The 14,646-nt window shown below is 42.8% G+C and overlaps 1 protein-coding gene across 4 annotated transcripts in view; it reads left to right on the forward strand.

Moving 5' to 3' along the window:
• Positions 1–14,646, forward strand: part of CARMIL1 (capping protein regulator and myosin 1 linker 1) — a 198,133-nt gene that overhangs the window by 178,527 nt on the left and 4,960 nt on the right. For 3 of the 4 annotated variants that reach the window (XM_075142229.1, XM_075142227.1, XM_075142228.1), the window contains 4 exons: positions 1,438–1,870; positions 7,060–7,138; positions 9,951–10,184; positions 12,925–13,059. In XM_075142229.1, the coding sequence (XP_074998330.1) occupies positions 1,438–1,870; positions 7,060–7,138; positions 9,951–10,184; positions 12,925–13,059 (881 nt within the window). The remainder of the gene's footprint in view (positions 1–1,437; positions 1,871–7,059; positions 7,139–9,950; positions 10,185–12,924; positions 13,060–14,646) is intronic. The other variant, XM_075142230.1, reaches the window with a different exon arrangement.

Raw genomic sequence — 14,646 nt, forward strand, 5'->3', positions numbered from 1 at the left:
GGTAGTGCACTCTGGAAACAGAGCAGAGTGAAATTGTATGTTGTGGTGGGATGATGCTGGCTGGATGCCAGGTGGCCACCAAAGCCGCTCTATCACGCCCCTTCTCAGCTGGACAGGGGAGAGAAAATATAACGAAAGGCTCATGGGTCGAGATAAGGACAGGGAGAGATCTCTCACCAATTACCATCACTGGCAAAACAGACTCAACTCGGGAAAATTAATTTAATTTATTACCAATCAAATCAGAGTAGGGTAATGAGAAATAAAAACTAAATCTTAAAACACCTTGCCCCCCTGCCGCGGTGCAGGGGGACAGGGAATGGGGGTTGCGGTCAGTTCATCCCACGTTGTCTCTGCTGCTCCTTCCTCCTCACTCTCTTCCCCTGTTCCAGTGTGGGGTCCCTCCCATGGGAGAGTCCTCCATGAACTTCTCCAACATGAGTCCTTCCCATGGGCTGCAGTTCTTGACGAACTACTCCAGCGTGGGTCCTTTCCACGGGGTGCAGTCCTTCAGGAACAGACTGCTCCAGCATGGGTCCACCGCAGGATCACAAGTCCTGCTAGCAAACCTGCTCCAGCATGGGCTCCTCTCTCCACGGGGACACAGGTCCTGCCAGGAGCCTGCTCCAGCGCAGGCTTCCCACAGGGTCACAGACTCCTTCGGGCATCCACCTGCTTGGGCGTGGGGTCCTCCAGGGGCTGCAGGTGGATATCTGCTCCATGGACTGTAGGGGAACAACCTGCATCACCATGGTTTTCACCATGGGCTGCAGGGGAATCTCTGCTCCGGGGAACCTCTGGCCCTTGTCCCTTAAGGGCCCTGCTTGAAATAGGAACTAGTTGGCACAACCTCCTCCCCCTCCTTCTTCACTGACCTTGGTGTCTGCAGAGTTGTTTCTCTCACATATTCTCACTCCTCTTTCCGGCTGCTGTTTCTCCTGCGCAGGTTTTTTTTTTCCCCACTTCTTAACTATGTTATCACAGAGGCACTACCACCATCGCTGATGGGCTCGGCCTTGGCCAGCTGCGGGTCTGTCTTGGAGCCGGTTGACATTGGCTCTGTTGGACATAGGAGAAGCTTCTAGCAGCTTCTACCCGCCCCCCCGAAACCTCACCACACAAACCCAACACATACGTGTATAGAGAGCTTGGGCAGAGCTGTCTGGTGTTGGAAACAGCTGGGTGCCCAGTGCAGATGAAACGGCTGCCTCTCCTCATCATACCATGCACAAGGCCAGCACAGGAATTGTAAAGACAGTATGAACAATGTTAATTGTCCAGTTTTTCATTTAGAGACAGCAGCTAATGACTGGGCCTAGGGCAGTGTATGGATCATACAAAAGATTGGCTTTGCCCAGGAGAAGTCATTTGGTACTATTTAAAAGAGAGGGAGGAGGGGAGTGGAGAAGAGTTTAAAATGTCTGTGTCTTTTATTAGGAAACCGTCAACTAAAAGTTCGGACAGCAGTGAGCCCAGTGAAGCAGGTGATGAGAAGAAGAAAAGGGACTCAAGGAAGAGTGGCTTCCTTAACTTAATCAAATCAAGAGGCTCCAAATCTGAACGTCCCCAGACTGTGTTGGTGGCAGAGGAGCCCTCCTCGCCCAAGGTTACTGCAAAAGGTCCAGCTGTGGACACAAGCAAGAAGGAAGTAAAGCCTGCAGAGCAGAACGGTGGTACAGAGCGATCTGAGGAATTAAAGACACCAGACTCGCTGGAGGAAGCGCAGCCCGACGATGTGGCAAAAACTGAGAGGGGTGACAGCAAAGGAAGCCCACAGGGAGGCCGGAGGTATGGCGTGCAGGTGATGGGCAGTGGACTTCTCGCAGAAATGAAAGCCAAGCAGGAGAAGAGAGCAGCCTCTGCTCAGAAGGTGAAGGCAATTTGATTTCTCTTGAGTTGAAAAAATGAACAAGAGCTAGGTGTCTTCAGGGGAGGTGGGTTGGGTCTACAAGGGTTGGTGGCTGGGCCTTGACACATCACCTGCTTTCTACCAGGGATTATGGTGTTCCTGCAAAGAGATTGCTCTCTGCTGTGGTGGTTGAACACAAATATGCTGGCCAAGGACTAGTCTGCACATGTGGAGCAGGAGATGCACCCTTAAGCCTGCACTTTCTCTCCTCCTGTGGAGGAGGTGACACCAGCTCTTGCGCTTGATGTCAGGCCATCACAAGCACAGAAGAGGACATGTAATTGTTTGCATGTATTAGAGAGTAATTTTGGGGCAACTAGTAAGCACAGCTTGGATGTCTCCGCTCTATATGATGTGTGGTTCATTCATGTGTAATGGAAGCGTGCTTTACAAAAGGTAAAGCTAGGACAGACTTCTTACTGTGTGCCCCCTGCACACCTCAGGTGTTTGGCAGAGTTAACTACAGTGGTAGCTATCTGTACTCTTCTCTTTTGGAAGGTAATGTAGAAAGATGGAGAGATGTACTGTATTTTAAAGTATGTATTCCGTGCAGAGAAATAAATCTGGCTTTCAGACACTGTTTACAACTATTCAGCTTATACTTTTCTTGTTGCACTTTTTTTTATTTTTATGTCCTTTTGTACCACACCAAATTATTTTTATGCCTTTGATTTCTGCATTTCAAATACTAACACTCAAAGAAAATAAGCGTATGTTAAAAAAAATCAATCTATTCCCAATTATCTGTCAGGATTCCCTTCGCTTCTCCTCTGTGAAGTGCTGATGCTGAGCAGGAACCCTGCTTCACTTCACAAACGTGCGGAGTGGAATATCCTCGTGTTGCTCCAAAGCATTTTGTGCTGACCTGTTTTGCCTGATGCCCATTTCCCATTGAACTTCCCCATTATCATCCCCTGCTTCCTCCCAGCTGCAGTTGGCATGTTCTAAAATTACGAAAGGATCAGCCTTTTTTCACTCCTCTCTTCCTCTTCAACATGCAGGGCATTCAGATGCTATCCATTCCCCACCATTATCCCCTGTATTTTGGAAGGTGTTACCTTACAACAAAGTTCATCTGCAAGCTTTGCTGTGTTTTCCTTCCTTTAACACATTACAGAATTGTCTTGTTGTGACCAAGCAAGGCACCCAAAGTTCATTTTTACCTTTCTTCATAGTCTTATAGTGCTTGCCATGATGTCTGAACCATTCCTGCAGACGCTGGAGTCTTGTAATAAGCAGATTCAAATTAACACAGTAGTCTATGGCTCGTTAAAGGGATCCTCAGCATAAAAACTGTTTTTCTAAAGAAATGACCAATTCCTACCTTTCTCATTGGTGCTGAGTAGTGCCCATGAATAGTCTCACTGATTTCTAAAACATCAAGTTTTCAAGTAAAATGCCATATGATTTTAAATAAGTGTGTTATGCTCTGCCTGTAACTTATAAAATACCAAGCTACTCCAGATTATATAAATTTTTATAACTGCATAAATTGTGTATGCTTGGTGCTCTTCAAGTTCTCAACACTTGTCATCTAAAGTTAGTCAGATCTGGAATGAGGTGACTTGAGGTAGAATATCGGCATGTGTAATTTTTTTTTAAGTGGGGAGAGTAAAAGTCCTCTTCGATTGATGAGCTTTCATAGCATTGATTGAAAACTTGCATTTCATCTATCAGAAGGAAAAGTTGTTGCCTTTTCCCAGTATTTTTTTTCCCACCCTTCACTTTTTTACTGTTTGGAAGGGTTACCCTCCTTCTTTCAGGTTTAATTTTCAAGAAAATAATTTTATTGATCTTATTTTTTTGTTAGATTTTGTAAAAATTTATATTTATACACTGCAAAAGTAGGTCTTTTTTATTATTATTTTTATTTAAAGAGTGACAAGAAAACTGAATTGAAATAGGAATCTGTACACAGTAGGGCACTGAGTTATCCATTCTTAATGTTGCCCAGACCACAGAAAATATTGAACTGCTTTTCGAAAGAATTTTTCAAATACTTAATCTTAGATCACAATATCAAATAATTTAGGTTTGCACTTTTATTCATTATATTCATGAAGGTGAAAATCATACAGCATCCTGATGGTTGAGCTACAGAAGACAGCATCCCACTGCTATTACATTGCTTAGGAAGGGTATGACATCAACTTCCCTACATCTTCAAATTTGTCAGAATTCCAGTATGATAGAAAATTGTATTTTCCTTTAAGGTACAGATGGCTGCTTATATTCTGAGCTATTTTACAGGAAAACAAAGCCAGAAGGAATTTACTATTTCATTCATACCCTACTGCAGTCTTGTTACAGATACAAGTGATGAGCAGGTGCACAGTAGATGGAAAGATGGTAAATGCTTTTTTGTTTTCTTTTGCTTAGAATACAACGTGCAAATTGGCATTAATGGTAGAGACAAGTATTTGCAGATTAGTGTTGCCTCTAGGTGTGTATATAAAAAGATCTTTTAGCTCCATCTAGTGTTTACAGACTGAATTTTTAAATACCTCGAGACCTGTGAGCAGACCAAGATCATTGGTAACCTGTTTATTCACTCTCAATGGCACCTGACTCCGCAGTATTTCCCAACCTTGCATGAATTCCTAATAAAAGTAGAGCCTGGTCATTATTTATCTACATGATGAATTCACCTGCATTTATCTGACATGATTGACAACTTCTCAGAGTAAATTTTTGCAGCAAGTGTTTAGTGTTGTCTCGGGACCATAAGCAGTTTGTAATGTGTGTACAGTAGGTAGCCAAACATGCTAACATCCTAATTGCATTTTTAAGTACTACACTGGTAGATGCCAGCACTGGCATCTTGCCTCTGTACGTGGTTATATTTCCCCAGTAGTCCCCTAACTAGGGAGGGAGGAAGGAGTTGTAGCAAAATTAGTTTTCATATTGTCATACAGCTCTTAAGTCATTTACTGTAGCTAAGTGTTATGCATGTATCTTTAATATTTACATAGGAAAATGAGTATTTCAGTGAAAGCTCATGAGAATTCACATTCCATAAAAAAATTGTTGGTAAATTAAGTTCTCAAAAGTTTTTTTTTTCCAAGGTATGGAAGAAAAATCCAGTAAGTGAAGAGTGGTATTACCTTCAAAAATATATAGCCCAGACAGTCTTACAAAGACTGTAGGAGGTGGAGAGGTGAGAATGTAGCCAAAATACCAATGACATCAAGAAATGGGAATAAAAACTGAGTTTTCACCCAGTGGTACAAAGCATAATGCTCCTGCTAGCTTTGGAGGGGACTTTGTTTTCTATGTATGGGCACCGTAGCTTACCATTCTGGCCCTACAAGTCATGGCATTTCTAGAGCACTTCTGACCAGAAGACTTCGTTGTTTGGCTTACACGTGGTTTTTAACATATAGATTATTTTGTATTTAAAACCTGTAGAAATATAATCCCTTAGAGTGGATAGTTATATCTGTATTGGGGTAGTTTTACAGTACAGGAAGTTTAATGACGATTCTAATAGCATCCTCCTTAATGCGGTGTGCTGTTTTAAGTGCACACCTGTACTTAGTGGAGAGGTCGGGAGGTAGCATTACCCTGCCAGGTCTTATACAAGAATGGAAGGCACTCAGCATCTCCATTCTTTTCTTTGTTGTGTTGAAGAGAGGCTGTGTTTTAGGAGCTGTGAGATTACATGAGCAAAATGGGGGTATCGGTAAATCTGTAAGGCCAACTACAGTTTTCTACATTGCTCCCCAAAATATGCTTCTCTTGAAGTGCCTGGGTTGAGTTACCACCACAGGGGAAAGACAACGTGGCCAGCATGGATATCTACAGACCATTCCTTTATGTTTATATTTAAAATACTATTTTCACTCTAAATCCGTCAATTTTTCTATAATTAGTTTATGCTCCTGCTACTTGTAACCATTCTCTTCCTTCCTACATTTCCTGTTGTTCCAATTTTTATCTACGTGCTATACCTAGCAGTCTTTCAGCTTGTAAGCTCCAAAGGGCAGTGATCGTGTTTGACGTACGCTGCACGGCACGTGGTGGAGGTTTCTGAATGCTATGGGACAGTCAGATCCCAGCACGAGTCATGCAGAGTCGGTATTGGAGTAGTAGTAGCACTGTCCTGAACATGTCAACATGACTTATGCGTGGGTACATAACCAAATGAAATGGTCATCAGCACAAATCATTTGCCTTAATTTATTTGCCGGCAAAAGTCTATCCCCGCTTTTTCAGTTTCAAAAAAAATCTCACTTTTTTGCCTAGTCTTATCTTTCTAAGGCTTTCTGTCATAGTATATCCTGCACTTATTTCTATGCACTTTTGTATTCTTCCATTTATCCCTCTGCTTAAGCTTTGGTAGCAGATAAGACAGTAAAAGGAGGCTGGTTTGTTTACAAGCACAGGAGCTGTGTATCTAAACTTCTCCTGGTGAATACACAGGTTTCAAGCTCACTTAGGCTAGAGCTATGATATGACAAAAGTCTTTGCACCTTTTCTTTTGAGGCCAGGTTGTTAGGAAAGCTATTCTTGAGAATAAAAGACTTAGTAAAATATCAGCACATAAACAAGACACCCCCTTTCTTTAGAGGTGCTGAGCATCCAGCAGCCCTTGTGACGGGTAGCTTTAAACACCTTTCAAGAAGTAAGGTCTATTTGTTTTTAAAGAAATCCTGTAAATACGTGGGCACTGCTGCTTCTGTAGTTGTAAGTTTATTTAAAACAAAAAGTTATTCTTGTGTGTGGAAGGACATACGATCCATTCAACAGTCTTATATTCAAAATCTAGATCTTCAGTAAAAGACTTCTTATTTTAAACCTCAACAAGGAATTTTTAAAAAGGGAGCTATCTCTGGAGAAAAGACTGTTTCCAACTAGCACCTTTAGTTTCAACTCCTGTACATTAGCAGACTTTTTGCTTAGGAGAGAGGGTGTCATTGCAGCTTTGCTAGACGTGTGGCAGTATTAGTTATCAAATCAGTGTCATTTTCTTCCTACTTAGATCTCCAAGACCTGAAAGAGAAACAAGGAGAGAGAATCTACCATTTATTACTATCGCTGCTTTCTCTGCCTTATGGCTTCCAAATTAGAGCTTTTTTTTGAACAGAACCACTGAGTTGTATTAATTACAGGTAGTATTATTAATATGAGAGCTTTTCTCACTCTTTCAGAAACTTGGGAATGACACAACTCCCAGAGAGTCTTTTGACATGGCGATGAGCTCAGAACGACTGGATGGAAGTGGTACAGGTACATTTTGGTTTTCCTGGTATAAACTCTTTCTAGAAAATGCAAAATGCCTAACCTCAAAATCTCACTTCCCTCTCCAGATTGTGTGCCCACAGTTGCTTAAGCAAAATATGAGCTTATGCTAAGAGGAAAGGATTAGAAACAAAGCTCCCTTTTTGTACTGTGTTTGACAACAAACACTTTTCATGAGGTCAGCTCTAGGGCTGAGTAGACGGCTCAGCTTTTACTCTTGTGCTCCATGTTGCACAGGAGGGAAAGTACTCGGTGCATGTGCCTGGGGCACCTTCGAAAGGATGCTGACTTGTAATGGGATCAGCAAAGCTGAAGCTGAACACAGGAACCAGCAAAAATGTCTGTGCACGAAGAAGTGAAACTCCTGAATACACCTGATGACCTAAACATGACCAATTTGCAAGGTTTATAGTAGTCAGTGCAGGTACCAGCTTGAGTAGTCCTGGCTTTCAGCTGCTAGAATAGACATCTCATAGGCAATGGCAGCTGGCTCTTCCCAGGGTTTACCTGCCTTGACCGAAGCCAGGGCTGTCTGCAAAGCTGTGGTGCCCCTGGACACTGCACACATGCACAAAATGACTCTCCGTCGTGTAGAAAGTGGAGTCCAGCCTTGCAGTGCTTACAGCACCGATTCCCTCTGCACCTTGTCAAGCTGTAGTTCTGGGCCCTGACGTGGCAGTGCCTACAATGCAGCCATCTCAGGACAAGACGAAATTCTGGTCTCTGTGCATACTTTTGGGACTGGCCAGTGAAGTGTTCAAAAGGGATTCAGCTCTGGTGGTTTGTGCATACCACATTCACTGGACTGAAAGGAGTGGGCTGAACTAGGAAATCCAGGTCTGATTTCTCAACAGCGGTGGTAGGTATCCTGCACGATACATAGGGTTGCCAAAACATACAGAAGCAAGGCTGATAAAACGGGCTGAAATCAAAATCCAAATGCGGCCTTCTTGGTTGAGCATTTCAGAAATCAATTTTGAAGTTTTATACCTTTCTAAAGCTAGTTTTAAAAGACAGCATATTCAGAGCATGCTGAACTCTATAAATCAGAGCTTTTAAAGCCTGCTTATTTTTTTGAGGAGGACGTTGTGTACTGTACGTGTCTCCTGATATCGTCAAACTGAAGTCAGAGGAGCAAGAATAGTCTGTGCTTGGGGTATTAGAGTAGCTGGGGGTGTCTGACCCCAATTTTTCTCTGGTCCTTGTCTCTGTATATGACACATTTCACCCCCACCTCACTGCACTGTGCATGCCCCTTCCTTTTGGCCTCCAGCTGTCAGTTCTTTCTTTACCAGTCTTGCTTGAGAGCTTCCCAAGGCTGCTCTTTGCTGTTGTGACTACAGTTTGTCTTTGTTTTGGGTTAATTTGTTTTAACTTACTGGTTCTAATAATATTAGCAGGCCTGAGGTTAGGAAGGCAAGAAAGAGAGTTAATGGAAAATTGCTGGATGTTGCTACAGGAAAACTATAGGTAGTGATGCAGAAGGAGAATAAGGATTTTTTTATTCCTTGCTTCACATCTGAATGTTGCCTGCTTTTTTGTATGCACACACACACAGGTGAAGAAGGTGTCCTGCTGTTTCGCTTGCAGCATGCAAGTCTATTGCATGCATGCAGACACAAACTCTCCGTGTCATGAACTCACACAAATATGTATGTGCCACACAACCCTCTATGGTTTGCCAGAGTTTAACTCCAGCTGGGCTGAAAAACAGCTACGTAAGCTGGAAAAACGTACTGGCGATTGGCTTGCAACAAAATATATCAACACTCCCCTCCCTCCCACTGCCATTGAAATGTCTGTGCTCAGCACTTTCATAATGAGTAGGATTTCTGAATGGGAATAGCAGGTAGGTAGGTCAAGTCAGCATCTGTGAGGACATACTTGGCTTTGCCAAGTACCAAGGCTACCAGTCTGCATTTCAGTTAGTCTGTAATTCTCTTCTGAGAATAAAGATGTGACAATTGTTGAAAGTCCCAAGCTAACACACAAGTTCCAAGATTATTATTATACCTGCTACATACAAGCCTTCAACCTTCTGAAAGCTGCAGAGTAGGAAAGTAGGGCAGGCGTTCTGCTTGTTTGCAACCTAGAGTCCAGCAGGCTTTCTACCAACTTGCACAGCTAGATAGGACGGATTTATTGCTTGGAAGTCAGCATAGCTTTATCTGTAAATACCTTGGTCTTTGTTTGGGATAAATAATATGTTGATAAACTTGCTAATGTGTGGAAACCATAATCCATATACAGTGTTATTAGATAAAATATTATCTAAAGAATACTTGCTAAGTTTCAAAATCTCCTCTAGAGCTTGCTGAAAGCAACAAATAACAAGACGTAGCCTGCTGATCACACGTTTGGGATTTATTTTCTGGGCCAGGATTTCTCTGTTGATTTTGGATACCCAACCTTTTGTCTGTAGAGGCACAAAACAGCCAAAGGCTGCCTTTTCCACAGATCCATCGCTGCTTTCTCAGCAGGTAGGCTGTACCATCTGCTCCCAGAAATATGAAGGAAGAATAAGGTCCAGACAGGCATCACCCCAAATATATTAAAAAGGGGGAGATGCCATCACCTCTGAGGTAGTTGAATTATGAAGCTTAGCATGTGTAAGAATTAGCAGTTTTAAATGCTTTTCTTGCAGTAATTTTGAATGAAATGTTAGGGGTCCTCTTGCATACTCAAACAGCAGTGCAGCAGTGATATGTGAGCTAATGATGGTATTTTCCACACAAGCATATCTGTGCACAGAGCCTTCTGTGTGGCAGGAAACTTTATTTTATGTGTCTATTTATTTTAGTGCCTAAACTCCAGCAGACCCTTCCAGAGAGTCGGTTTGCCTCAAATAAAGGTGACTCCATCTCAGCATCATCAGAAAAAAATTCAAAAGCTGAACCAAAGGCAGAAGCTGGTGCAAAGGCAAGAAGTTCTTCCAATACACCAACCAGCCCAAAACCCCCACTGCAGTCGACAAAGCCCAGCCTGGCAGGACGACCCACGGTGCCACAGAAACCACGCTCTGCCTCTCGTACTGGTGAGGAGCTCTTCTGGGCGTTCGTTATCCCCAGCTGGGTACTTCTGAGTAGTAATTGTGTGGGCTATGGAGGAGAGAACCATGGCCACATCCTGAACAGAAGTTAAGTGTAGAGGGACAGGTTCTTCAGTCGCTTGCTCTTGACTTGCATCCTTCTTTTCCACCTCCCTCTGCCCTAATTCAAATAAACTTATTAAAATGGTTTAATTTGTGATCTGCAATAGTAAAGCCTGAGAAGCAATAGCAGCAGCAGTAAAGCTGTTTTGAGTTAGCCTGCTTTCACAGAAGAGGTGAGCATAGAAAGCTACTTCAGCATCAAAGCCCTGTTGTAGTAGTACTGACAAAAATAACTGTATTTTCTCTAAACACCTGGCTCTAAATACTGAAGTCCTTAGGGTTTTCTGGCAGGCTGCTCTTAGCCTCTCAAACAAATGCCTGTTATTCTTAATAACTTGCACAAACCAACTGTCTCTCACTCTCTTTTTCTTTGTTTTGCCTTTGTTTCTTTCCTTATTGCTTTTGACTGGAAATAATTGTAACTGTGCTTTTATAACCCTGCAAGAGTGCCGGTTGAATGACTATTAATTTCTGCTCTGTCCTAACCTCCTGCCCAGATATTATCTCAAGGTTTCCAATAGTGGGAAATATTTCAGCAGATCTCCCATACATTTTTCTGTCTGCTATTTAATAGCCCAATGTCACAACCCTCTCTTCCCAAAGTACAGCCGCTGCAGTTGGGGGGAATTAAATGCTAGTTACTGACTCCCCCAGTAGCTATGGCAAATACAGCTTATTAATTGCTAATGACTGAAAAATGTGAGCATAGCCATCTGTGAGAGCTTGCAGACCTCTAGGCTTTCCCCATACTCACTGTTGATCTTAGAAAGACGTCATTTCTGGTGAGGACGAGGGGGCAGAGGGATATCACAGACTCCTCCCTGCCCTTGATGAGTAACCTGAGGATTACTTAGTCTCTGCACTCCAGTGGGTAGAATGTTGTTCAAATACAGAATCACCTTCAGGTTTTAGATGGCTTTAAATTTATTTTATTGACCATTTTAGAAATGGTCATAAAAGTGAGAAGTGTCAGGTAAGTTGATCACGAAAATGAATACAATAGGAAAGCGTGGCTTATTTGATGATGCTTAATCAGTCAAATAGGCAGTGTGTTATCTCAAAATCTTAGGTATCAGAAAGACCTGAGCTATCTGTTTCTGCCAGCTCCTATTTCCTGCAGAGAGAGCATACTGTGGGTTTAACACAGAGAGTAATTAGTATTTACTCATAATAAGCCAGCTCCTCGGGTGGCAGTAAAAGCAGCACCATCTCTGTTGCAGTCTAACTTCTATCCTAGTACTTGTAGCAACCTGCTGGCTAAGCACGCCCAGGCGATGTGATGAAGAAGCCAAGCAATAATCTATTTATGGTTTTGCTCCCGCTGTTGTTTCCAGCAGTGTGGCCAAGCTAATGGTAGCAAATTTTTGCTAAGTAATCTGAGGGCAAAGGAACACAGCTCGGATGTCCACAAATTATCAAAGACTGAAAGTGGTTCCTCAATAAAGCACGTAACAGCTTTAGTTCAGAAATACATATCTGTGTTTGCCAAGCACTGTGCTCATCCTTATGTTGATACCAAGCTTCCCAAAGCAACTGGCCTCACAGGCACATCAAAAGCGTGGAGAAGGTCCAAGAATTGGTGTATCTGTTCAGATCGAGTTGCATGTGGAAGGTCATCACTTTCCTGTGCTGAAAGTAAAAAGCTTGACTCCTTTGTGGTGGCTCCTCAGCAGTGAGATAAATTCCTATTAATTTCCAGTATGCAACTGAATTAACTCATTGTACAATATGCAATACAGGTGATACTCTGGGTTCTTTTTTCCCTCTATCAATACTAATGTATCTTCCTAGTTCCTCTGTTGTGTACATATGCCACTGTTTTCTCCTTGGGAAGCAAGCATACAAGCAGTTTAAGTAATCCATTGTAGCTGTACTTCTCTACTGTCCAAACAAAGGCTGTCTAGGGTAAGACTGAAAGGTCTTCCTGTAAGGACTGTAAAGATGGTAGTCAACTTGCCATACATAACACATATCCAGCCTTTGAGAGAAACAAGATATCCAGATGGTTTAAACTATGGATTTGAATTTAAGTTCCAGATTTCCTCACAGTCTAGAAGACAAAGTATTTTTTCTATTTAGAAAATCTTTGCAGATGCTATCATGTTATGTACTGGCAATTTATTTGTGGAAGTGCAGAGTTCTGTAGGCTATTTATGAAATTTGTTTCCCTCGTTCACTTTTATGCCTTATAACTGTGAAACAGGACATCTAAATTGATCAGTTCATTATGTTTCAGGACAATAAAAATATAAATAGAACAAATATTTCCAAAAATCCATCCAAAATAATTTTCAGCTGTTCTTTACAAATTGCATACTTATGTCTTGCAGGAAATTTCAGTTCGTCCCATCAGATTTCTATTTGTGCTACAATAACAGTACACGTTAAAAATGCTGAAATTTAGATCTTTGCTTTGTCTCTTAAAATTCTTTCACCTGAACTGAGGGCCATCATGCGTTCTCTTGACATAATGTAAATTTCTGGATCCTTCTTTTTCTGACACAGATTCTAGCTGTTTCTGGTTTGTATATTGTGTTGAGGTTTGGCTGATCATAACAGCACCATTTCTGTGAGCTACAGCGCAAATATAACTTCTTACCCTTTTGTTCGTGGTACTCCACAGAGGATGCTCCGGAGTCTCCCTCCGGCCCCAGTTCCCCAAAAGTTGCCCTTCTTCCACCTGTGCTGAAGAAAGTTCCTTCTGATAAAGAAAAGGATGGTCAGAGCAGCCCCTCAGTCAGATCGTTTCCTCAAGAAGGTAGGAGTGTTGATATAACTGTTGTTTCAGCGTGCTTGTTTTCTACTAGAATTCGATGTGTCATTGTCCCCTGATTTGTTTTCACTTGGAAGGGAAGAGGGTTATTCATTTGGAAGAAAAAAGAGCAAGAAAAGTATATCTGGTCACTCATTCCTCATGTCCTCTGCCCACGGGTTGGTGCTCTATATTTTCTTCCTTTGATCAAACCAAGTGAAGGATGAATCCCTTGGTATTAATGATGTAACTGAACAATTAAGGGACTCGTGTATATTATGGTTTAGTTTGGTCTGAATCGAGATGCTTATTGGTATTGGTCACACACAATAATGTGAAATGCAGCTCTGTGGTTCAGCACGTTTCCAGGGGAGCAACCACAGCTTTGTTCCTTGCAGCCAGCCTGTTGCTCTCTTTGTGCTCCTCCTTTCTGTGGGATCGCTGCATGTGACTGACTTCACCTCCTCCTCAGGCGATGAGTCTGTGTGCCAGGGCCAGGCTTGGTACCTTTTACGCACAACAGTAGGCTGCTGCCTTGTCTTTGCTGCTTTTCGTGTGTGCGCTGGATTTCTACTTTTGCTGATGCATTTCCTTGCCCACAGTTGGCTCTTAGAATAGCTAAAGCTTCCTCTGGTAGCGTAGGATACATGGAGAAGTAGTCACAGGAATGTTGCTCAGCATGGTGTTACCTGGCACAAATGACAACATTTGAAATCTGGGGGTGAGACCTCTTCCTTCCTAGGACTCTCCTCAAGACAGACATCCAAGGTGATTCCCATCTCTGAAGCTGTGAGACAAAGGGGTGCCCTTTCACACTCTGCCAGCAGTTTTTCGTAGTGTAGGATGGGGGCAGGCAAGTCAAGGCAGATACGTGACACTGGGTTGTGAAGACTGAGCAGTTGTGCTGCCTGCAGAGCCCACCGTTACCCTCTAGAGAGAGGAGAGGCAAACCCATCCCCAAAGCGGGATGGTCTAGAGGTATATATTGAGAAGCTTCTCCCTTTCTCTCCTAAAACTACCATTTCCTTTATGAAACAACTTACCTCACAGTCTGGGTGTTGCTCTGCTTGGAAAATTGTTGCTGTGGTGGTTACCATTTGGTGACTGCATGTCAGCACATGCAGGGTATTTGTCTAAGGTTTTGACTCTCACTTCAGCTACCTTTATGATGCCGTTGGGCTGCTCTTGTGCCATAAAGGTAGCCCAGCACAACTACCACAATCTCACTAAATTATGTATCGCTAGCAGGACACAGCACACCCAAGGACCTCTCCTGGAAAGGGCTGAGGGTTCACATGGTTCATGTTGCCAAAAGCTGCCACAGTCTGTGGCTCAGGGTCCAGAAAAGACAGCAGGGTATCTGAAATGCCTCCCGGTGGCTGTGGCATTATGAGGCCTGCAAGGCAGAATAGAGCCTGTTTATTTTCCTGCCTTTAGTCCCATCAGAGCCTGTGTTGAGACAGGTGAACTGGGCTACAGCTTAGGGATCAGACTCGCTACACTGGTGCCATCATGTTGAGAATGGTTGCAGTCAAAGGCTCTTACCGCAACAGACTCTCAGCTGCTGTCTGATAACTGCATATGCTAGAGTCT

Source organism: Calonectris borealis, chromosome 2 (assembly GCF_964195595.1).
Source record: "Calonectris borealis chromosome 2, bCalBor7.hap1.2, whole genome shotgun sequence".
NCBI lineage: Eukaryota > Metazoa > Chordata > Aves > Procellariiformes > Procellariidae > Calonectris > Calonectris borealis.